This window comes from Gymnoscopelus braueri (assembly GCF_963280865.1).
Source record: "Gymnoscopelus braueri genome assembly, chromosome: 10".
Taxonomy (NCBI): domain Eukaryota; kingdom Metazoa; phylum Chordata; class Actinopteri; order Myctophiformes; family Myctophidae; genus Gymnoscopelus; species Gymnoscopelus braueri.
In genome coordinates, this window is record NC_137611.1 from 41,232,192 (window position 1) to 41,254,494 (window position 22,303).

The window sequence follows — 22,303 nt, forward strand, 5'->3', positions numbered from 1 at the left end:
ATCACACAAACCAGAAACCACCCACATAGCCTTCCTGTCACTTGGTTCAGAATACAACCACATTCACCTGATGAACACTGAGAAGAATCATTTTGCATCGCTATACCCATTGCAATGCTCAATTCATTGAACTATACAAGAACTCATTATCTGTAGTAAAAAATATCAAACCTGTAGCCTATATTTTGTAGCGTATATTTTATATTATGTTCAATTATAGTAATTCAACAAGACAGATTCCTAATACACGAAAATGGAACGAATACATTTAAACATATCAACTCAAAACTGACAATGATTCACGATGAAGCACAACACAGCTTCCCCAAGTATCGTGAGATGTTTGAATGCACAGGGAACCATTCAAAACAAGTCCACATTGTTAATGCTGGGTGGGTCCATAAAAATCAGATGGACTCCCTTCCCCCATCTCGCCTTCAAACGACCAGCCTGCCTGCCAGCCCCCACCTGCTGTTGAAAGTCACAGTCCACTTTCTGTCCATTAGCTCCCTGAGCAGCCTGGCAGGACCCTGCATCCATTTCCTTAATTAAACCAAGCCAAACCCCGGCCCCTCTTTTCCTTAATGGCTTGTGGATGGATCAGGAAGAGGAACTCGCTTTATCTACGAACACAACACGTTAAAAGGAAATCCAACCCAAACACAGGAATGCCTGCTTGTATTATGACTACTTTCATGTGTTGCCATTTTTTCATATCTGATATAGAATTGTTTAATCAAATTGTGCTGTCCTGTCTCCCTTTCTTGTGCTTTTGAGCCCACACAAGCGCCACAAATAAAATCACTTTTTGCTTCGTTCCAGATTAGTCTTTTTGGTGATCCATTGTCTTTACAGCGTTTGTCAATACTCACGCAAATATAACTAGTGTTTATAGAAGTTGTCAAAAAAAAGACATATTTAAGTGGAATGGCTAAGATATACCAGTGAAAGATTATATCAAAAATGACTTTTGTTTCATTGAAAACACAGTTACACAGTATATCTGAAAATGCAAGTACTGTATGCATGTCCAAGTCCCTGTATGTAGTTTAACCTTGCTCAACTTGTAAAGATTCTGAACAGATGAGATGGGATGAATAGTAACCATTTTGTAACTTTGTGTTAAAAACTTGACATATTATGCTCTTTGCCTGGAACGTGTCTCCCTAATGGGGGCTGGGAGGAGATACCAATCACCAACCATCCTTGGGGAGATGAGATAACGCATTCCCTCATAACCACCAGCACCATACTCTGACTGTCACTGCTGTGGTGGAATGTTTTTTAACAAGCAACTTAATTCAACATGCATACTTAACTAAGTTACTAAGTTAAGTATTGTACAATTGTAGCCAGCCTTTTTTTGTAGTTTCATATATGTTATACTACTCTGCAGTCCTCTTCTTGGAATATAGGACTATAGATAGTCCTATATTCTTCTTACTTTTATATCTATTCAGCTCAGGCTCCAACGCGAGGAGCACGAAGGGCTGAGCTATGCATCACCAATATTCCACCACTCACTCTGGTCCATTACAGCCAGGCTTGTAATCCATGACTCATAGTCATATTATGTGTCAGTGGATGCAAAAGACATACCCTACTATTGACTACAGCAGACAACTTTAGCAGGCTGAGTCTGACCTCTCTCACTGTACTGGACACTCCTAGACTACCCCGCCACCATTGTTCCAAACACCAAAACAATGTAACTAAGGGAAGTGACTCAGTGAGATTTGGGGACTGACTTGGTAAGACATCTAGTAAGTTGTGACATATCAGGCTTCTTGGACTTGGCGGGGGGGGGGGGGGGGGGGGGGGGGGGAGACAGACACAACACCTCCCCCTGCCATGGAAGGAAGCCTGGTATGTATGGAGGTACACTGCAAAATCCTCAGTGTCAATTTACCTCACAGTGTGTAAACATGGACCCTAAATAAACACTGAGGCTTTTACTGTACGTGTGATCCACATGTGTTGTATACGATCAAAGAACTACAGTATGTGCCTTCATATAGCGCGGTCGCTATATTATTACAGAGTCGTCTATCTATAAGTACTGACTGTCTACTAATTAAACCGAGTCACTGTGGCCCCCCTGTGACTAACTTAAGATTTGCGGCAAGGACTTGGCAAGCATGAGTGGAGGAGGGAGAATGCGGATTACTGTTTTCACACAGTTCAACAAATCATTCCCAGCAGCTAGTGAGCTGGACGGCTTGCCTGTTGCCTCTCCTTAGCTAACAAGAGAGACAGAGCGACGGAGAAAACACACCCTTGGGCTACAGGGTTCGAAGTGGGTGAGGTAGGCAAGACCTATCTTGTCAGGCTTACATTCTACACAGCGAGCTGGTCTGAATCATAGCTGTGGGCAAGGATCAACAAAGAGCCTCTGGTAAACCATCCTGGTTTTCTACGAGGTGTCCTGGTCTTAGGTTAATCTCAACCACAGTTTATGTGGCTCATAATGCGTGTTTGGGCAGACAAGTTTATATTCTGCGTGAAAATGAGTCTGCTCTAATTGGACGTCTTTCAACTTGATTTTTTATTACAAGCAGGCATAAGATTTAGGCTGCTTTATTAGATGCTAGAAGCTCAGACTTACTGGGGATGTGAAGGGAATTAAAAAGTGGGCCAAGAACTGTGCAGCATTCTCCTTTAGTTCCATGCAGCAACAGCAAAACTCCCAAGATTTGCCTTAGCCTAGACAGGTTATCTATGATCTGGAAGATACTAAAGTCTTATCTCGGTCTGTGGCGCTAGATAAATCTGTCTCAACTTCCTGCCAATTTAGAATAAACCAGGATATTGAACTTAGACCCACGTGTTTTTAATTTCTACTTCCTAAAGTTACTGGGAGATTATACCTAAATGTCAAAGGAGGAAAAAAGAAAAAGGGTCATACATTACATAGGCTAAGAGTCTTAAGAGTTTTAAGAGTTATTTCAAGACTGAGAATGGTTCACCTACAGAAATCCAATTTATACAAATAAAGCCAGTACAAATTCCTCAGGGAAAGTAGCCATTATCCAAATGCCTACAGATTCTCTTTACTTGATTTATATGGATTTTACACCTTATAATGATTGCAGCTTAGCCTTATCTGATTTATCTGGAAACTTGAAAAACCCAGTGTTTTCAAAAGAAAAACGTACTTTCCCAACAACTAAGTTTTAAGATCGTGATGAACGGAAACAAGACCAGTGGTGGGAAAAGTACTCAAATGTTTTACTTAAGTAAAAGTATCAATACTTCAATATAGAAATACTCTGTTACAAGTAAAAGTCTGGAATTAAACATTTACTTGAGTACAAGTACAAAAGTTTTGTTATCAAAATGTACTTAAAGTACCAAAAGTATAAAGTTCAGTTTTAAAATGTATAGACATTCCTTGAAAATAGCAGATCTACAAGCTCATCACGACGCATTGTGAGCTTGTAGATCTGCTATTTTCAAATGGCTAAAATGTATTTAGGGCTGGAGTGGTTGTTTTGTAATAATAATCAAAACCTACAAAGTAACTAAAGTGTTCATACAATTGCAGTGGAGTAAAAGTACAATATTTGACTCTGAGATGTAGGAGGAGTAGAAGTAAAAGTATTGAAAATTGGAGATACTCCAGTAAAGTAAAAAAAAATACCTCACAAACTGTACTTAGGTACAGTACTTGAGTAAATGTACTTAGCTACTTTACACCACTGAACAAGACTAGAAACAATACTGAAACAGTTCCATTCCATGTTAAAAAACACTTTTATATACTGCCCCTACGGTCATAAAAGCAGGACGAAGGCCTAGTTTTTCTTCAGACCCAACTAAAGGAGGGTTCCGGGGGGAGAAAACACGCACGTTTTTTAGAAAACACAAACACCAAGACACCATGTAGTTTGTTTAATACCAAACATTATTCAGCAGCCATTGAGGACAGAAGTGACCAAAGTAACTGTCGTACATAAAGTATCCTCTCCACACCCTAAGATGCAGTCATCATCCTCTCTTTGTCGTTCTCGTTCAGTGTTGCCATATTTTGTGTGAGAGAAATAAGCAACCAGGTCTAGGAAAACAAGCCCAAAAGAAGCAACTAGGCCACATGAGCACTTTAAACCAGCTATAAAATAGCCAATGCGACGCGTTGTGAGAATGTAGATTTCAAAAACTCTTGAAATAAAATGTGGAATAGGCCTATATGGAATATTCTTGAAACATTCTAACACAAATGCTCCCTGGGCAAAAAAAACTTTTCCTTAACACGTTTGCGAACCACTGGTTTAAATAATTATTATTTTTGTTTTGAAGCAAGCCTAGATAAGCAAGTACACTTTAGAAACAAGCCCAAACAACTGCAACCCGCAACTAACCAATTCTTACAAGCAACTTTACAGAAAAAGGTAGCCGCTTATAATAAGCCGACATGGCAACACTGAATTTGTGTCCCGAATGGCCGTGGAACATGGTGGGCTGTTTATGATGTTATTATTCACCAGCCCAGATCTAACAACGTACCTTAATGGTGTCCAATAGAGGTCGTTTTATCTCTGGGTTCACTGTGACATCTGCGGCAACAAAGTATCCGTCTTTAAAAGAAAAGAAACAGCAGCGATCACAAAACTGTGTTGTTGAGGAGGAGGGGGATCTAGCTGATCCTTGGATCTAGTCTCTTCAAAACGGGAAATCTCTCCAAAGTCTCACGCGTACGTTGTCCAATCAAATCAAATAAAAGCCAATAAAACAGGATTACACAAAAGTTAAAAATCACGGGGTAAAAGGAGAAAAAAGGGGGCTAAGAGTCCTGCTCACCCTGGACACGTTACAGTTACTCAGTCAAGTCCTCGTTTTTTTCTCCCTTCAAGCCGCTATAGAACCACCTCTCCTTAGACACGCCCATACAGGAAGTGACGTAGACGACCACTGAGGGGGCATTGCATTGAACCCATGAACCCAGCCTCAACCCCAACAACCCCCCCATACCATACAATACCCCCCAAGACTGGTGTGTTGTGTTGTTGACCCAGTTCACACACACACACACACACACACACACACACACACACACACACACACACACACACACTATGCCCCCCCCATGCACACACACTAGCCAAGTACACTAGTGCCGTTATTTTTCATCTTTTCATCATCATTTTATTCTATCTTTGATCTTGTAATTCAACCACATCAAAACACACACACACACACACACACACACACACACACACACTGTGTCTGTCTGTCTGTCTGTCTCTCTCAAGACACATTGAGGCAGTGGCAGTGGCACAGCAGTTTAAAGTAGCTAGATGATGCATGATAAACATGTCTAGATAACTTCCGGCCGTACCCACTGAGAATTACTATTACCATGAATGAGTCAGAGATAAGATCAGGGAGGATCAGCCACATGAGAAATATACAGAAATTGGGATAAAGTGTAAACTCATAGATTTTATTTCCTCATTTAATGAAAAACGGGTTCAGTGGCTCTATAAAACTATAGTAAGCCTGTTGTCAGACTACTAGAGACTGGACAATCTACTCTGACTGTACGTCAATAATCGTGTTAATTATTTAGCACAGTATTTTCACTTAAGCACATGCCGCTCCGTGTATGAGCCTCACACTTAGGCCTAATACAGTGTTTCTGATTAAAACCAGGGGCAGATCCTGGGTCCATGGGCCCCTGGGCCCCAATGTGACCCCACCGAATCATATCAGGGGTGTGAATTAACACAGGAATGACCCTGGCAACATATCAATAGTCCAGGTGTGTTAAATGTGTTAGATGTTTAGTAGGCTACTAGGCTACAACTTTTTCAACCACAGCTAATGACAAGCAACATCAGTAGAATGAGTTTGGGAACAGATGCCAATTTCTTTGTCATTTGGAAAAAGAAATGTATTTGTCGCATTAGTAACAACAATGCAGCAGTGGTAAACAAAGGGAACTTGAAAAGATATCTCATGTCAGGACAAACCGCAAATCATTTGACAAGACTTCTGCCAAAAAAGATAGATAGAAGGAACTGAAATCTCAGCCAAATGTATATGTTTAGCCTACATGAAACTGGATAAAGTGCTGTCGTCAGTATTTTTATTTGTCTCATCAGCAACAACTGCACAGCTATGGTGAACAAAGAGAACTTGAAAAGACACTTTCGGACAAACTTCAAATCATTTGAAACATGATACTGGATGGAGTGCTTTCATTAGTATTTTAAAAGTCCAATAAATCATGCATGCATTAGTTTGATGTGCAAGACAATTTATCCTACCTTAATTTTTCATATTAAACTATTGTCTTATTCTGTTCGCATTGTTTTAATTAGCAGTGTATATAATGAAATGGTGGTGATTTATCTCAGGCCTAAAAAGTATTCCCCATCGTGTTCTAGAGTATACAGGTCTAGGGGGCCGTGGGCAACCAGAAAGCACAGCAAAAGTAAATGTTTTGCCATTTTGTGAGCAGAAGCAGTTCTTGAAACTGTTGGGACCTAGTGCAGATGGCCCTTCTGACCATCTTGAATGAGCCCTTGGGGGCCCCAAGTAGTTACCTATTTTACCTGTTCATAAAATGTATCTCTATTATATGGGCTCTTTTTGGTGCAGCTTCTGAAATTCAGGGTCAGACCTTTGGCCCACCTTTGGCAGGCCCTGCATGGGCCTGGGCCTAACAGGCCCGTTCAGGGATCCGGCTCTGATTAAAACAAGTTTTTTCTTTTCAAATCACTTGAAAATGAACTTAAACTAGCTGTATAAGAAATAGAATTTGTATATCTTGACAGAACGATAAAAGGACTTGAAAACAAATTATTGACGGCCAATGGCAAGCTATGCTTCCCCTATAATAAGAGACGACTACAGGCCACACACAACAGCTGTTAATACTTATGGCCTCATTTGTTATGATGGCATATGAAGTCACCATCTAATCTCTTCTCCTTACATCACCACACAGTCATTTGAAATCTATTCTATAGACCTATCAGGGGAGGTTTACTGAGCATGTCTTTTGTGGTCAATTGTTGCCAGTGTTTGGGAAGTTACTTTCAAAATGTAAAAGCAGGCTAATGTTACATTATATTAGCCTACTTTCTGTGCCAAAATATTGCTTTATAAATTCACTTTCACAAAAATACCCTCAAATGGACCCACAAGAACTTGGCATATATTATATGCAAGAAGATAGGGTAAATAATAATAATGTTATTGGTAAAAATTGAATTTATCTGCCAAAATGACAATGTCATGATGAACCACAAACAACAGAGTAGCTGCAGCACCCTCTGTTGGCGCAGAGTATAGATGGGTTTCCTGTTTGTAAACATTAGAGGATGATGCGCGCGCAGTGGCGGGATGAGCCTGTAGAGGGCGCTATTACCCGCAGCAGTTCTGGCCATTGTACATTCAGAAAATAAATGGTCTTCACCAGGTTTAATGAAAGTAGATTAAATGATGCAGTTTGTAATATCTTCTTTACTCAATAAAAATGATTTGTCGAAAGTTGGATCTGTTTGTATATAATAGCAGCATTATGCCTATTATGCCTATAATAGCAGCATTATGCCTATCTAAATCCCGAAAATAACGAGAGAGTGAATGGCGCTTCCGGTTCGTTCTCCCCCGCGCATGCGCAGATTGGGCACTCTGCTCTGTGATGACGTCGCGCGGAAACCCATCTATACACAGCACTATCCTTTAGTTTATGCCTTGTCTGTCAGACATAGAGCCACCTTTTATGCTTTCTATGTTTTCTATCATTGTATCTTTTATGTTTAGTATCGGTGGTGTTTTCTTTTGTATTGTTATTATTATTTAGAAAACCCAAAATTATGTAGACTCAGTTTGCATAAATCTGCAAAAAACTGTCTCTGAAGGTAATAAAGTTAATTTATATTGCATTGGCTATTCATAAAAGTAGGATCATATTATTACATAATAATGTTTTGCCCCAACTGCCAGTGGCACCCTGAGAGAGGTACACACACAGACAGACAGACAGAAAATGGCCCTGGCACTGCAGGCAGGAAACCTCACCCATACCCATAGAACCACCCTAACCACACAGAGCTTTTCACATATTTGCCATAGATAGGCCTATTGATATAACACAAGTGACTATTGTTAGTTGCTGCAAGGAAAAAACTAAAACACTAAAACAAACATGTGCTTTACTGAATGGAAATTGTGCGGGAAAAGTACAGTTATGAAATTGTTATGACATTTGTAATGTTCTGTGACGACACGTTTTGTAAAAACAATACTGCCACCTGGTGTTTATAAGGTATTATGGCACAACATCTCATGGTGCAGTCAAGCGGTCGACGCACCCACACACACGTACGCAGTGGTGGAAAAAGTACTCAAATGTTTTACTTAAGTAAAAGTATCAATACTGCAATGTAGAAGTACTCTGTTACAAGTAAAAGTCCAGAATTTATAATGTAGCCTACTTGGTGGAATAGAATTTCCCCGTGGGATAATACGGATAATACAGACGCTAAATAGTCTCCGGAAAGTACACTCACATTTATATTAAAAAAATAAGCTAAACTACGCCGCATCAAGGATTTTATAGGACGGACCAATTTTGGGGTGACGTATTTCCGGATTGTCGCGATCCGGTCGCCTGATGACGCAGATGACGCGCCTGGTGACGTAGGGCTACTTCCGCTCCCGACCGGATCATAGACCCGAAAAGCTTTGCTTCCCAGGCTATGCCTCCTTCAATGCATAAAAGCCAACTGACCTTCTTGTCACCTGACAGGGGGGAGTTTCCCTGGTAGGACGTAGCACATGGAAGGAACACGTTATTCCAACCAGTTCCCTTCCTAGTCCGTGAGCCAGGACCCCAAAAATGGGGGGAATAATTCTCATAGTGATTTTTGGGTAGGTATACACCCCTAGAGCTAGGAAAAATGTGATAGCCTTGCATCGGTGGTAGCTATCTGTGTGTTATCACTCCTTTTATAACCACAAGCCAAAACACAGTTTTCAAAATCCGAATGAAGCATTCTACTTCAAACTGATGGTTCTCTCTTATTATTGACCCTCTCTCTCTGAAAAATGGTTGGGATAAAGCTCAGACTATATATTGTCCAGAAAGGTTGTTAAAATATGCATATCTAGAATATTTTTCTATTACAGGCAGTGACAACATAGTGACTATATGTGACATAAGATGTACTTTGGTTTTAATGAAAGATGGAACACAAAGGGTTCCTTTGTAAATTACCTATAGATTTAAAACCATGTTAGATTCTAAGGAAATGTATTATGAAATTCAATAAACAGAATATAGTGCAATGGGTAAGAAAATATCCAAAATGGCCACTAAACACACGCCTGGCAATTTTTTACTTTTAATCCGCTTGTCTTAGAATACCTCTGTTTAATACCTATTTTTTAGGGTTTTCATATGTAGAATCCATTCCTGATGTTATTTTTTCAAGGTCAGGTCAAGGTTAAAATTGACCTCTGGGAGAACAACAAATGGAAACAACTTGATGAACATTCATGGTTCACTATTCATGATTTTGTTTTGTGAAAAGTGTCATTAACATGTCACAAGAACTGGTATTCATAATAACATGAATGTAAAATGATATAATCTAATGTCAAATATGTATCTTTTGCAACTACATCTGTATTCTCCAACCCACATCCTGTTCTACCTCATCCTTACAAGTATCCTCCTTATTAACATCACTCCTCATCTGTAGCTTGAACATATCATCAGTAACCATCTTCACCAGAGCAGTTACAGTACATCAGTGATGTACTTCTCACTCTCTGTGCCCTAAATTGATATTGCACCATGTCACATAGCTCTGACGGTGGGGTCACCCTTAGCAATGACAGGAACAAGAATATCCTAGATCTCCTATCCAAATTTTGTGACATCAAACGACTTGTCAGGTGGGGCTTGGTGGTCTGCCACTTTCCACAACATCACTTGTAAATAAATGAGCCCACATGTGGTGCAACAGGTTGGTCGGTGTTGGAGGAAGGGCCATTGACTTGTGGCACCCACCTCACCCAGCACATCAGGGTAGCCTGGGAAGTTCCCTGCCAGCAAAGTGTAGTGTGCTCTGATCTTGCCTTTGTCATACATATAAGACTGTCCCATCCCAATGCTCCATCTATACTTTACACTGTAGGTCCACCTGATACACCCCAATACACAGCATACAACAGGACAAGAACATCAGTGTAATCACTGAGCATGTGTATCACACCCTTTCCAGAGATGGCTGCATCAGGGATATAGGAACTCATGGTGATGTCTGCCTCATCATGACTAAATGCAGTATCTATCGTCAGCACTGAAGGTGTACAACATGCTCAACGGCTTCTGCTTAATGTTCTTATTCTTCATGATGACATCTCATGTGGGTAAAGGACATTACTATTCACAACAGCATGGGGGCAAATTAGCCAAGGATGGGATTGAAGAGATGATCTTTCTGTGTGTGAGGAATCCTACACCCCAATATTTTATGACCAAGACACACCAGTGCTTCAACTCTCCCTCTGTTTCTGCACATTTTGGGGAAGGCTTCAGTCCACTCCACTCACATGCATCATGACAGCATCTTTCCTGATCGTTATGGCAGTCTGCTCCCCAGACTGGTCAGCAGAGACAGTGATCCAGAATCCATCATGGTGCCGACAGACAAGGTCTAGCTTAGCCTCTATGCTATGGCATGGAGCACATGCATCTTCAGCAGGCACTGGGTTAGATATCAAGCACACTGCACATGGCCAGCATGGAAGAAGTGCTTCAGTCATGTGCTTCATGAGAGAAAAGGTGAAGTTAATGTCAATATGTCTCCCTGCGCATTCAAACTGGTGGATGTGAAGTGTAGGAAGAAGTTGTCTACCCACTGTCAGCCAGTAGGATGGAGATGTGCAGTGTCCAGGTAGGCTACTGCTGTATCTGTTCAAATGTCTTTGGCCAAGTTGATAGAAACCACTTCAGAGTGCTGCTGATACACTCAGGACTGACCACTGAACTTGCCTGTCATGTTCTGCAACCACATGCATTTCCACTTCCAGTGCTGAACCTTGCATCAGTTTTGCAATGCAGCTGAAGAATGACTGTATAACATGCATCCCACCGGGATGCACAATTACATTATAGAGCTTATATACCTGCAAGGTGTCAACAAACGGCTCCATGTCAATTGTGAGGTGAATAGGGCCTGCTGTACATGTCAACCAGTGACCATATCTGCTGCCTGCTTGGACACCTGGTTGGACGATAAGGTGCGAGAGAGACCTTGACCTGACCTTTAGCACATAGGCCAAAGACTGACCAGCAAGTCAAAATATAACATTAGAAATAGATTCTACACCTATGAATGCCCCCCCCCCCCCAGGTCCCCATATGAATCACGTTCACGAAGTTCACAGATTCCCTCACACAACTGCAATATTTTGTTGTTTTTAACATAATTTAGTACAATGGAACATCACCATGGGATGGACACCATCTTTGATTTGGCAATAAAAAATTAACTGATGGTAATTTCACTGATTCAGCCATATTTCTTGAACCCTAAGACCTAGTTTTAGACACCAAAACCACCTTTCTAGGTTGAACAGTATCATAAAGCCATTTAAGCTCCTGGCAGTCATATTGGACGCCATCTTGAAAATGATGGCTTTACGAGAAATATAATTTCCTAGATTTTTTTGTATGTTCTTAAGCATGCCTAGACGTACCAGAACCAATTGAAAAACCTTTTGTATATTTTTTTTGGGGGGGGGGGTTAATAGTATGTTTTCATATATTGACCCATGTAATTTTCGCCTAGTGTTATAACATAAAATGCATGATAGCACCCATAAAGCTACCATTGGTGCAAGGCTATCACATATTTTCTAACTCTAGACATGCATACCTTGACAAAAATCACTATGAGCATTATTCCCCTCAGATGGTAATGACCAACCCCCCTGGCTCACGGACTATCCCCTCCATCAGGCGCCCCGGCTGACCAGGGGGAGGCAGTATAGTGACCAGGATTACTACATGTTTTTGTGAGGGTATTAACTACCCTAAGAGACACGGGGAGAACATGTAAACTCCACACAGAGTAGGCCCTGTATGTAGGTATCCAAATGTTTTAAAAATAGCAGATCTACCTGCTCACAATGCGGCTATTTTCAAATGGCCGAAATGTATATAATATATATATGTTTTTGTAATAATAATAAAAATCTACACAGTAACTAGTAACTAAAGTTTTCAAATAAATGTAGTGGAGTAAAAGTACAATATTTGGATTCGAGATGCATTGGAGTAGAAGTAAAAGTATTGGATATTGGAAATAGTCAAGTAAAGTACAAATACCTCAAAATTGTACTTAAGTAGGCTACAGTGCTTAAATGTACTTAGTTACTTGACACCACTGGTGCGCACAGCACGTACGCACGCACCCCTAAACTGAAAAGCATAATAAAACCTCTTCCCCTGAAGAAGAACAGAAAGAGAAACTGTTTTAATTAGAACATTTATTTGATCCAATTCTTTGGAATGTAGTAGTCATTGATCAGAGTCTGAGACAACAGGGACGGATGGGTCTGGATGCTTAACCAGAAAAGTTAAAGTACAAACATTTATTTTTGTCACTTAAGGCCTCACTGCTTTTGAATCACTTTTTAATGTCCATTTTTCCTGTCTTACCGTTTATTTTCTTTTTATTCTAGAGCTGAAACAGCAACATTACAGAAGCAGTATTGAAAATAAAACCTTTTTCTTGTCATAGAAAATAAAAACAGCCAAAGTTAAAATGAACAAACAAAACAAACAATGGCACATACATCAGTGACGGTACAAAAACACAAGGTGATATTACCAAGTAAATAAAAAGTGTTACGTTTCCAAGAGACACCGTAATATGCTTTTTCGAGAATGAAAAACATCTCCGTAAAATTGTACATTTCAGTTATACCGTGTCAGCTGAAACTTTAGTTTAAAAGAATCCACAATAACACTGTCCTTTCCTTCCCTCTTTCTTCCTCTCTTGTTCATAAATCAATACCATAAACACATAGATTTGTATTTTCTTTTAAATATATCAGTGCAACATTGTGGTGTTTCTTTTTTTTTCTTTTTTTCTTTACATCCAGCACTGCAGCATCCCTTCTCCTTTAAAGGGACAGGAGCCCTGCTAATGATCTGAATGAGAAACTGGAACAATCAGTTTTACACTGAGCTGTGAACTGAGTTATACTTGTGTAGAACATAGACTTATACCAAAGGCTGGAGCTTAATTTATACTTTGTCGCATGACATCGTTGCTCAAATGAACAACTCAGAAAGCGACAACCGCCGTGAGACGAATTATAAATTAGGCTTGAGTCAGACACTCGTTATTTGATTGTGTAACTGTTGCCTTTCCGGGGCTGAGAGGCTCAGTTCAAACGATTCTACGTAAATGCTACATCAACTCTGATAACATTCAACACCTATGACAGCATGTCAAAGAGCCCTTCACACGGTTCAATGGGGCTTCTTGGTATATTGAACCGTGTTGGTGGTGTGCATGCTTGAACAGGTGTTAGACTCCATCTACCAACTGCAACTATTCCCTCAACCTAACCTCACATCACCAGGCTTTCTGTCAAGTCTGGCTTATGTTCCGATCAGTGGACCAGGCTTCGTTAATAGAGCCTGCTTTCTGTATCGCTAATTTGCACACACACATACAGTACATGATGCACACAACATTTCCATATCTGTTCTAGACCCAGACCGGTTAAGCAACCTGCAAACAACTTGATCCCAGTCTTAACCATTGCTTTAAACAACGAGTCAATACGAGGTTAAAAGGTTTGAGTGTAGCACCGTGGAACATGGTGAATATTCATTATAATTATTGATTGATTTCTGAGTACTTCCATGTTACTTTGATGTCGAGCTGACTCAAAGACCCAACCAAACAGATGTCTGTGGTGATGGAGTCTGGAAGGTAGAACATAGACGTGAAATTAAAACAGCATTACCAAAATCACAGCAGTGTTGTTACGGTATAGCTGCTGACATTATAGCAAACACATTACATACTTTCACATGAGAGGGGTGGAGATGTAAAAAATATCACGTTTTCTTTTGCCTTTCGCACAATATAGATTTAATGTACAAACTCCATCCTCAAAATAGCAGTCTATTGTGGTCAGACCCACCATCTTACGTCATCACTTCCAGCAATATCTATCTAATCTTCTGGCTTGCCGTGAGACTGCCGAAACAGTAACTCAGCATGCAGCAAATGTAGTCCTCATGTTCTCCCTCTTCAAAAACTCAATCTCCCATGGTGCAAGTGTCATATCCTTAAAGATATTACCGTTGGCTAAAATGGTCCATCTCCCAGGTTTGTCTCTTCACCAGTGACTCAACATTCCTCCCCATTTGCAGTGCTTAAAATCATTCCGACTTAGAAAGGATGCTGCAGCACTTGTGTCTTTTTTTCTATAGAAAAAGGGCGCTCAAATATATTAAAACCTATGTACAATATGTTGGATGTGTCATGTGCCGGGCTCTCTACGCATTTTTCATTTCATAACACTTTTCCCAGGCCTTTGAAAGGCCCAGACCCATACATTACTTGAAGATTTTGGACGGTATTACGATGCATGACAATGGTGGCTGGGCAACAGTTGAAGATTATTCACCACAAAAAATATCACAATATGTGAAAATGACAGAGAGATCTACAACTACATACAACGTGTAGTTATAAGCGCATTAGAGCTGAACAGTAGCTGTTTTGTCCCACCTCCAAGAACTTTTTTCTTCTTTATAAGGCTTCATTTACACATCAACACCATTTTTCAGTTGAAAAAACAATATTTGTGTCCAGTATAAATTAGCCATAAAGACCTGGAAATGTCCAGATTGATTCTCCATACTTTCCCAGACATTCCAGGCGTGTGTAGGAACCGTGGAGGTGATGCCAGCCGACGCCAACGTACTGCTATGATCAGAACACAACCAGCAGAATCAAAAGGCAACAGAAACACTGAAAAAATAAAAAGGCACTTTCGGAACCACACATGGACCGGGCGGGCCAGGGAGGAAATGACCCCCTTCACCCTGGGATGGACACACCCTGGGATGGGCACACACGCACGCACACACACACACACACACACACACACACACACACACACACACACACACACACACACACACACACACACACACACACACACACACACACACACACACACACACACACACACACAGAGATGTAGATCTCTCACACACACACACACACACACACACACACACACACACACACACACACACACACACACACACACACACACACACACACACACACACACACACACACACACACACACACACACAGGAAATGACACATGCACTCCATGTATGTAGAGATACACGAATGCAAACAGACTGCATCTGTGACCATGCACGCAGCCATACATGCTCGCAGGCACACGAGAACCCACACACACCCACAGCCTCACACCTGCAACAGGGACATACCATGGCTAGCTTAATAGCCAGATATCTGGGTAGCAAATCAACGGTCACTCTGCTTCTCCTGTGAAACAATGACGTCCGAGGTGGGGGTAACGGAAAAATTGAAATAAATCTCATCTTGCCAGAAACAAAAGTTACACAAACGATAAATACTTTCATCTGAATTGGTCTCAACACCAGCATGTGATTACATGAACTCAACAAAGCACGCCGAAGAAAACATACAAAACAAATATAATCCTTAGTTTTCTTTTCGTTGTTTTCTCTTCTTTTTTTTTGCTGTACAGATTTGTTTATACACAGTGCCCCCTACAGGTAAGTCCGTTCCACTGCAGCTCCTGAGAAAGAAAACACCTTGGCTCAATCATTTTTTTTTCAGTCCCCATTGCTTTGCATCACTGTCCCAATTGGGCAGCTTAAAGCCCCTCCTCTCTTCCCCCCGGGGTCCTTTTCCTCCCTTTCTCATGATTGGCCGCGTAAATGTCCTCGTCGGGAGTGTCGTCGGGGAGAAAAAAAAGGCTCCGCCCCCTTCATCTCGCCGCTCTGAGCGCCATCTCACGCCTCGGAGTAGTTACTCTGTCCGTTCATCTTGTCTTTCTTTAGCTTGACGCCGTCCACCAGCTCAAAGTTATAGTTCTCGAGGGCCGACAGGTTCCTGTCCGTCATGCTGCCCTGCGAGCAGGCGCAGTAGAGCACCACGCCGCAGATGGCGCCCAGGAAGACGCCCAGCGCCGACATGGCGATGATGGTGATGAGGATGGGGTCGAGGGTCTTCAGCATGTTGCCGGGGCTGCCCAGCTCGCTGGGGTCCATGTCCATGGCTGTAAGGACAAGCAGATACAGATACAAAAGGAGAACTATGAATGAACATGGCTGTGTGGAACCTTCCTTCGCTGAACTGAAAGGCAGTGGTGTAAAGTAACTAAGTACATTTACTCAAGTACTGTACTTAAGTACAAGTTTGAGGTACTTTTACTTTACTGGAGTATTTCCAATTTCAGTACTTTTACTTCTACTCCGCTACATCTCAGAGGCAAATATTGTACTTTTACTCCACTACAATTATTTGAAAACTTTAGTTACTAGTTACTTTGCAGATATAAATTATTGCATTATAAAATATACATTAACCACTTTAGCTCTGTTTTATACCTAGGCTATTTGAAAATAGCCGATCTACAAGCTCACAACGCGTCGCGACGTTGTGAGCTTGTAGATCTGCTATTTTCAAACATTTTAGTACTTTTACTCATGGTACATTTTTATACCAATACTTTTGTACTTTTACTCAAGTAAATTTTGAATTGCAGACTTTTACTTGTAACAGAGTATTTCCACATTGCAGTATTGATACTTTTACTTAAGTAAAACATTTGAGTACTTTTTTCACCACTGTGTGTGAGATATGTAACAGGTATACGTACGCAGAATTAAGATCTCGGTGGGGGGAGACGTAGGAACTACTGGATCTAGACAGAGTAGAATATCATTGAGCAGAATAGAATAGAATAGAATAGAATAGAATAGAATAGAATAAAGCCGTTAGTGTGGACTCAAATAGAGGAGAATATAATATAGAACCAAATGCAAATCCAGTAAAGTGGAGCAGAATATAATATAATAAAAGAGAAAACACAGACCTTTGCACTCCCCAGCGGTGAGTTCATCCATGATCCGAATGTTGTCCACAGCGATGTGTCCTGTACTATGTCTGTCTCCAACACCCTCCACCACCACCTGCACACAACAACACCCAGTTAACATCAACACCTCCCTCCACCACCACCTGCACACAACAGCAACAAGTTAACATCAACACCTCCCTCTACCACCACCACCTGCACACAACAACAACCAGTTAACATCAACACCTCCCTCTACCACCACCTGCACACAACAGCACTTGCCCTAGCCTTGACGACCCAGTTGCAGGATTATGCAAAGGCTAAAATGTAACTTAGATAGCATGTTATGTAGACAGATGCTGATTTTTATGCATTTGATGTATTATGTGTATTATGATGTATTATCTTGTGTCCTTGCTTACTGTAAGTCGCTCTGGATTAAGAGTGTCTGCTAAATGCCTAAACTGTAAACTGTAAACAGCAAACAGTTAACATGAAATAGACCAAAATGGATTCTTTTGATTATTGTAGTTTTTTTGCATTGTCTATTTCTATGTAATTAAATACAGTGTGATGATGTTTGTGCAATACATTTTAAGTGAATCTAAAATGGTGGGTGCTTGATTGTTGCTGTAGTTATTTTTGTGTTGCACTGATACATCTGCATCTGCCTGCACATTCAGACAGTATTTGTATAAGAGCCAAAAGATGATTACTAAAGAGATACTTCATACCCTGTTTTAGCTTGAACACACCTTCGCGCACTCGCACACACACACACCCTCAGCAGGACCTTTAACTGTACCTGATAGGAGGCGGTGGAATGAGGCAGTAGGACTCTGCCCTCCCTCCACCGGCTGCCCTGGTGTCCGCTGACCGTCCACAGCACCTGGCCTCCGCCCATCTCCACCTTCCTCTGTTTGATGTGGAGCGTCCCCACGTGCTCCCCGAACATGTGGTACCAGAAGGACATGCACAGGTCTGCGTCCGGGGACGTGATGGGCAGGCTGGCGAGCCGCGCTACCCTCTTCTCTCCTTCCTGTGCCACCTCCACGTCTACCACTAGTTCCTCTTGTACTTGTACTTGTCCCTCTTCCTTTATATTGTCCATGTTTTCATTCCTCCCCGTTTCCTTGTCTGTCAGCTGCATGTAGATGAAGTTCCCCGGCCCACCTGCGGGTGGCAGCGGAAGACAAGAGATGAATTCAGTGTCTTGCATTCATTAATATGTCTGGTGTTTATTATGTTGCATAATACGATTTTAGATACAACCTGAATGTATCATAATTATGCCTTTTTTGTCAATTCTGCCACAGACATTGGGTATATAAATATGATGTAATGAATATGATGCTGCTGCATTGGAATGAATACTCATTGATCACATGCCATCAAGTACCTACCAAATGTTTCAAAGAAAATGTTAGAGTTTCCAATATATACAACAATATTCTATTGTGCAAATTTTTATAGCACTCCTTTTGCTTATACTGTAGCTAGAAGATTGACATACTGTACACCCCTCTGAGACGCAGATACACATTTCACCAATGTACAGGGAGCAGAGTGCTTCTTGCTAAGCATTCTGCGTCTTGCACAAAGGACATTTCAACAGTGACAGAAGCACATGCTGCTTCCAGTATCAAACCTGGACACACAGGTTACGGGACAGGACAGGGTTGGAACAGGGTTGGTCTAACCCAGTGGTGTAAAGTAACTAAGTACATTTACTCAAGTATTGTACTTAAGTACAATTTTGAGGTACTTTTACTTTACTGCAGTATTTCCAATTTTTAGTACTTTTACTTCTACTCCACTACATCTCAGAGGCAAATATTATACTTTTACTCCACTACAATTACAGTATTTGAAAACTTGGATTATTAGATTTGGATAATTATTACAAAAAACACTACAGCCCTATATATATTTTGGCCATTTGAAAATAACAGATCTACAAGCTCACAATGCGTCGCGATGCATTGTGAGCTTGTAGATCGGCTATTTTCAAAATATGTTTTAATACATTTTTGCCCAATGAGTACTTTTACTTTTGGTACTTTAAGCACATTTTTATACCAACACTTTTATACTTTTACTCAAGTACATTTTAATAATGTCAGTACTTTTACCGCCACTGGTCTTACCTTTGTGGTCTAGAGTAGGTCCTCTATGGCCGGCTGAAGAGCCACTGGCCTGTATGAGCCACTCGGCATCGCTATCACCGCCCTCCCTCGTCCAGCCGCAGAACGAAGACCAGTCGAAGTTACAGGCGAACCACAGGTACTCTGGAGAAAGATCACATGATGATCAATTGATTCTCACAGAGAAATGTGACTAGTGCTTTATCTTTTGCACTTTATGTCTATATTTATTGTGTTTTTTATGCCTACAATTGTATTATGTTATCCATTTTGCTTCGCTGTAAAGCATTTAGTGCTATGTATAACTAAAGTTTACTGTTATTAAAGAAACCTAGTTTTTTTTAAAATCTTGGATTCAGTTACAATTTACAATTACATTTAGGTTCTCAAGAGCATTGTTTTTAAACCACAGGGTAGTGAGCTAAAAGAAGGCCGTGGGTCAGGAAAAACCAATACCATTATCCCTTTACAGACTGCTGCTGTTACACCTTCTAAACCGCAGAGCTTAGTTAATCACTCTAACCTGTACATTACACCCATAGATAACGGCTCAGGAGGAAAGTACATACACACACATGGAGAGAGAGAGAGAGAGAGAGAGAGAGAGAGAGAGAGAGAGAGAGAGAGAGAGAGAGAGAGAGAGAGAGAGAGAGAGAGAGAGAGAGAGAGAGACAGACAGACAGACAGACAGACAGACAGACAGACAGACAGACAGACAGACAGACAGACAGACAGACAGACAGACAGACAGACAGACAGACAGACAGACAGACAGACAGACAGACAGACAGACAGAGAATGTGGAGTAGTGTAGTGACATGCCACACGGAGGGCGTGGTGACACCAAATAACAGACGGATGTGGCTGTGGGGGAAAAAAAAAAGAACCTTCCCAGACAGAATTTATATTAAAAAAAGCAACCTCTACATCTTCCTCCCTGCCTCCAAACATGGCAGCCGTATTCTGACTGCAGTGGTTCACCACACTGTCCACATGAATGCAGAACCTCCCTGTACACTGGAGCGTGTGTTTCCTGATTGACTAATAGAAGGCAGAGATGGACATGGACCTGGCTTCATTGAGACAACACAGTCAAATGGAGTGTTCATTTGAGACTTAAAGTTAATAGTCCGGATTTTACTGTGCCAAAGGCTTCAGTCTCTATCTACCTCTCTCTCTCAGCCTTTCCATCAATGCCTTCATGGTCAAAAGGTACTAGAGGACACATTCCTTTGTGAACCACTAGAGGGCGATGAAAGGCAGTTTTAGACCCCGATGCAGTAATGAGCACATAGGATGAAAGGTTTGATAACCCATAGGGTTGATAGATGGACGTCAAATGGTTTGGCTTAACTAAAACCTGAGTCTGATGTGGCAATGTGGTGAAAAGACAAGAAAGTTAAATCTATGAAGAGAGAGAGATAGAAAGAAAGAGAGACAGACAGACAGAGGCAAGAGGGGAAAAGAAGAGATTGAATGTCTCCTACACAAGGGTCTAAATTTCTCAATGGAAGAGTAGGGAGACCACCTCCAACCACTGCAGAGGTGCTAGTTATATTGTATTAACATACACTCTACCATACAGATTGGTTAAAATAACATTGCATTCACAAAAATAAGTTCTGGATTGCAGCTTTCTCAAAATAGTCGGATTATAAGTCAGGAGGTCTCACCTGGTATGAAGTCCATAACAGGATCTGCCACGGTGGTGCCACCTGCCAGAGACAGATGGGCACAGTCAGGGAGGGATCAGAGGTCAGGGGAAATGGGTCTGAACCCGCACAGATGCCAGCACCCAGCTTTCTATGCAAGCATAATGTGACGTGTGCAATCCTGCTGCACTGCAGAGAATATCTTTCCATTTTGGAGAAATGGAGAACATTCTAAGCGTTCGTTCTAAAGCCTTCGTTTACCCCCCCCCCCCCAACATTTTGGAACACAAACTTTATGTTTAGCGACAAACTAATGTTGAGGATATGACAAAAAACGGGATGTAAATTTTCTGTTCAAGCAGGAAGATGAAACACTGCAGTTACAGTACATTGCCATTACCCAAGATCAACAATATAGGGCTGGGGGGGAGAGAGAGATAGAGAGAGATAGGGATAGATAGAGAGAGAGACAGTGTTATTTTATCCATTTGTAACTGAGACTGACCAAATATAACCAAATAAACCTGTAAACACTCAGGATTCCACTGTGTACCTGTGAATGTCTCGTAGTCCATAGGTGTGTCGTGTGTCTCACTGGGACAGTCCTCTTGTCCCACCTCACACTCCGTAGCAGCGGGGGTCGTACCAGGAATAGTCACGGGTGCAGTGGTGGTGGCACCAAACGTAGTCATGGGCAGGGTGGTGGCGAGGGGCGTGGTGGGGGGAGGGAGGGTTGTGGGCTCTGGGGAGGAGAAGAATAATGTTATTGTCCAACAAATGAGATACAATAAACACCTCAATACACGAAAACATAGTAGTATATCTTTCAATAGATCACGAGGACTATCGATATTATGTAGATATACAGATGAATAGAAAAAAAAATCAGAAAGAAAGAATGAAAGGGTTACAATATAACAGGAAATTGTGAAACCAGGAAGTGCTTCCCAGTCTCAAGCTGAACTAACGTTCCTGATTGGATTAAGATACATCCATGTTTGTTTGCTTTTACACACAAACGACTGTGACACCATGACACTTGCGGACCCCAGAGCCCCTGGTCTACATGGGATGTGGTATTCCAGTAACCTGAGCCACTAGGGATGGAGGGTAGGTTGGTACTGATAGCTGGGTGCCATAGATAAACACTGGGGGAGACGGAGACAATACAAATGTCACTGCTGTCGCATGTGTGTCAATAGCCACAATGGCGAGTAGATTCAAACATTCACCACTCAAATTACCTTCTTAGAGCAGAGATTTTAGAATGTATAAGACTATTTCAACACTGGTTGGCAACCTGCCACTGTGGGCTAGAATATCAAAATAATTTAAGCAGCCTGTTATTTTTCTTGCTGAAAAAGTAAG

The 22,303-nt window shown here is 41.3% G+C and overlaps 2 protein-coding genes across 5 annotated transcripts in view; both read right to left on the bottom strand.

Annotated features, from left to right (window-relative positions):
* The window catches only part of LOC308093292 (integrin beta-1-like), a 28,053-nt gene extending 23,204 nt beyond the window's left edge, over positions 1–4,849 (bottom strand). The window contains exon 1 of one of the 2 annotated variants that reach the window (XM_080439588.1): positions 4,504–4,849. The gene's annotated coding sequence lies outside the window, so the exon portion shown is untranslated. The remainder of the gene's footprint in view (positions 1–4,503) is intronic. The other variant, XM_080439589.1, reaches the window with a different exon arrangement.
* Positions 4,850–12,678: 7,829 nt separating this feature from the next.
* The window catches only part of LOC308093846 (neuropilin-1a-like), a 79,606-nt gene continuing 69,981 nt past the window's right edge, over positions 12,679–22,303 (bottom strand). For 2 of the 3 annotated variants that reach the window (XM_080440222.1, XM_080440221.1), the window contains exons 12-18: positions 21,489–21,677; positions 20,957–20,998; positions 19,287–19,427; positions 17,945–18,312; positions 17,155–17,251; positions 16,939–16,983; positions 12,679–16,335 (exon numbers count right to left, since the gene is read on the bottom strand). In XM_080440222.1, the coding sequence (XP_080296348.1) occupies positions 16,070–16,335; positions 16,939–16,983; positions 17,155–17,251; positions 17,945–18,312; positions 19,287–19,427; positions 20,957–20,998; positions 21,489–21,677 (1,148 nt within the window). In that variant the 3' untranslated portion in view covers positions 12,679–16,069. The remainder of the gene's footprint in view (positions 16,336–16,938; positions 16,984–17,154; positions 17,252–17,944; positions 18,313–19,286; positions 19,428–20,956; positions 20,999–21,488; positions 21,678–22,303) is intronic. The other variant, XM_080440223.1, reaches the window with a different exon arrangement.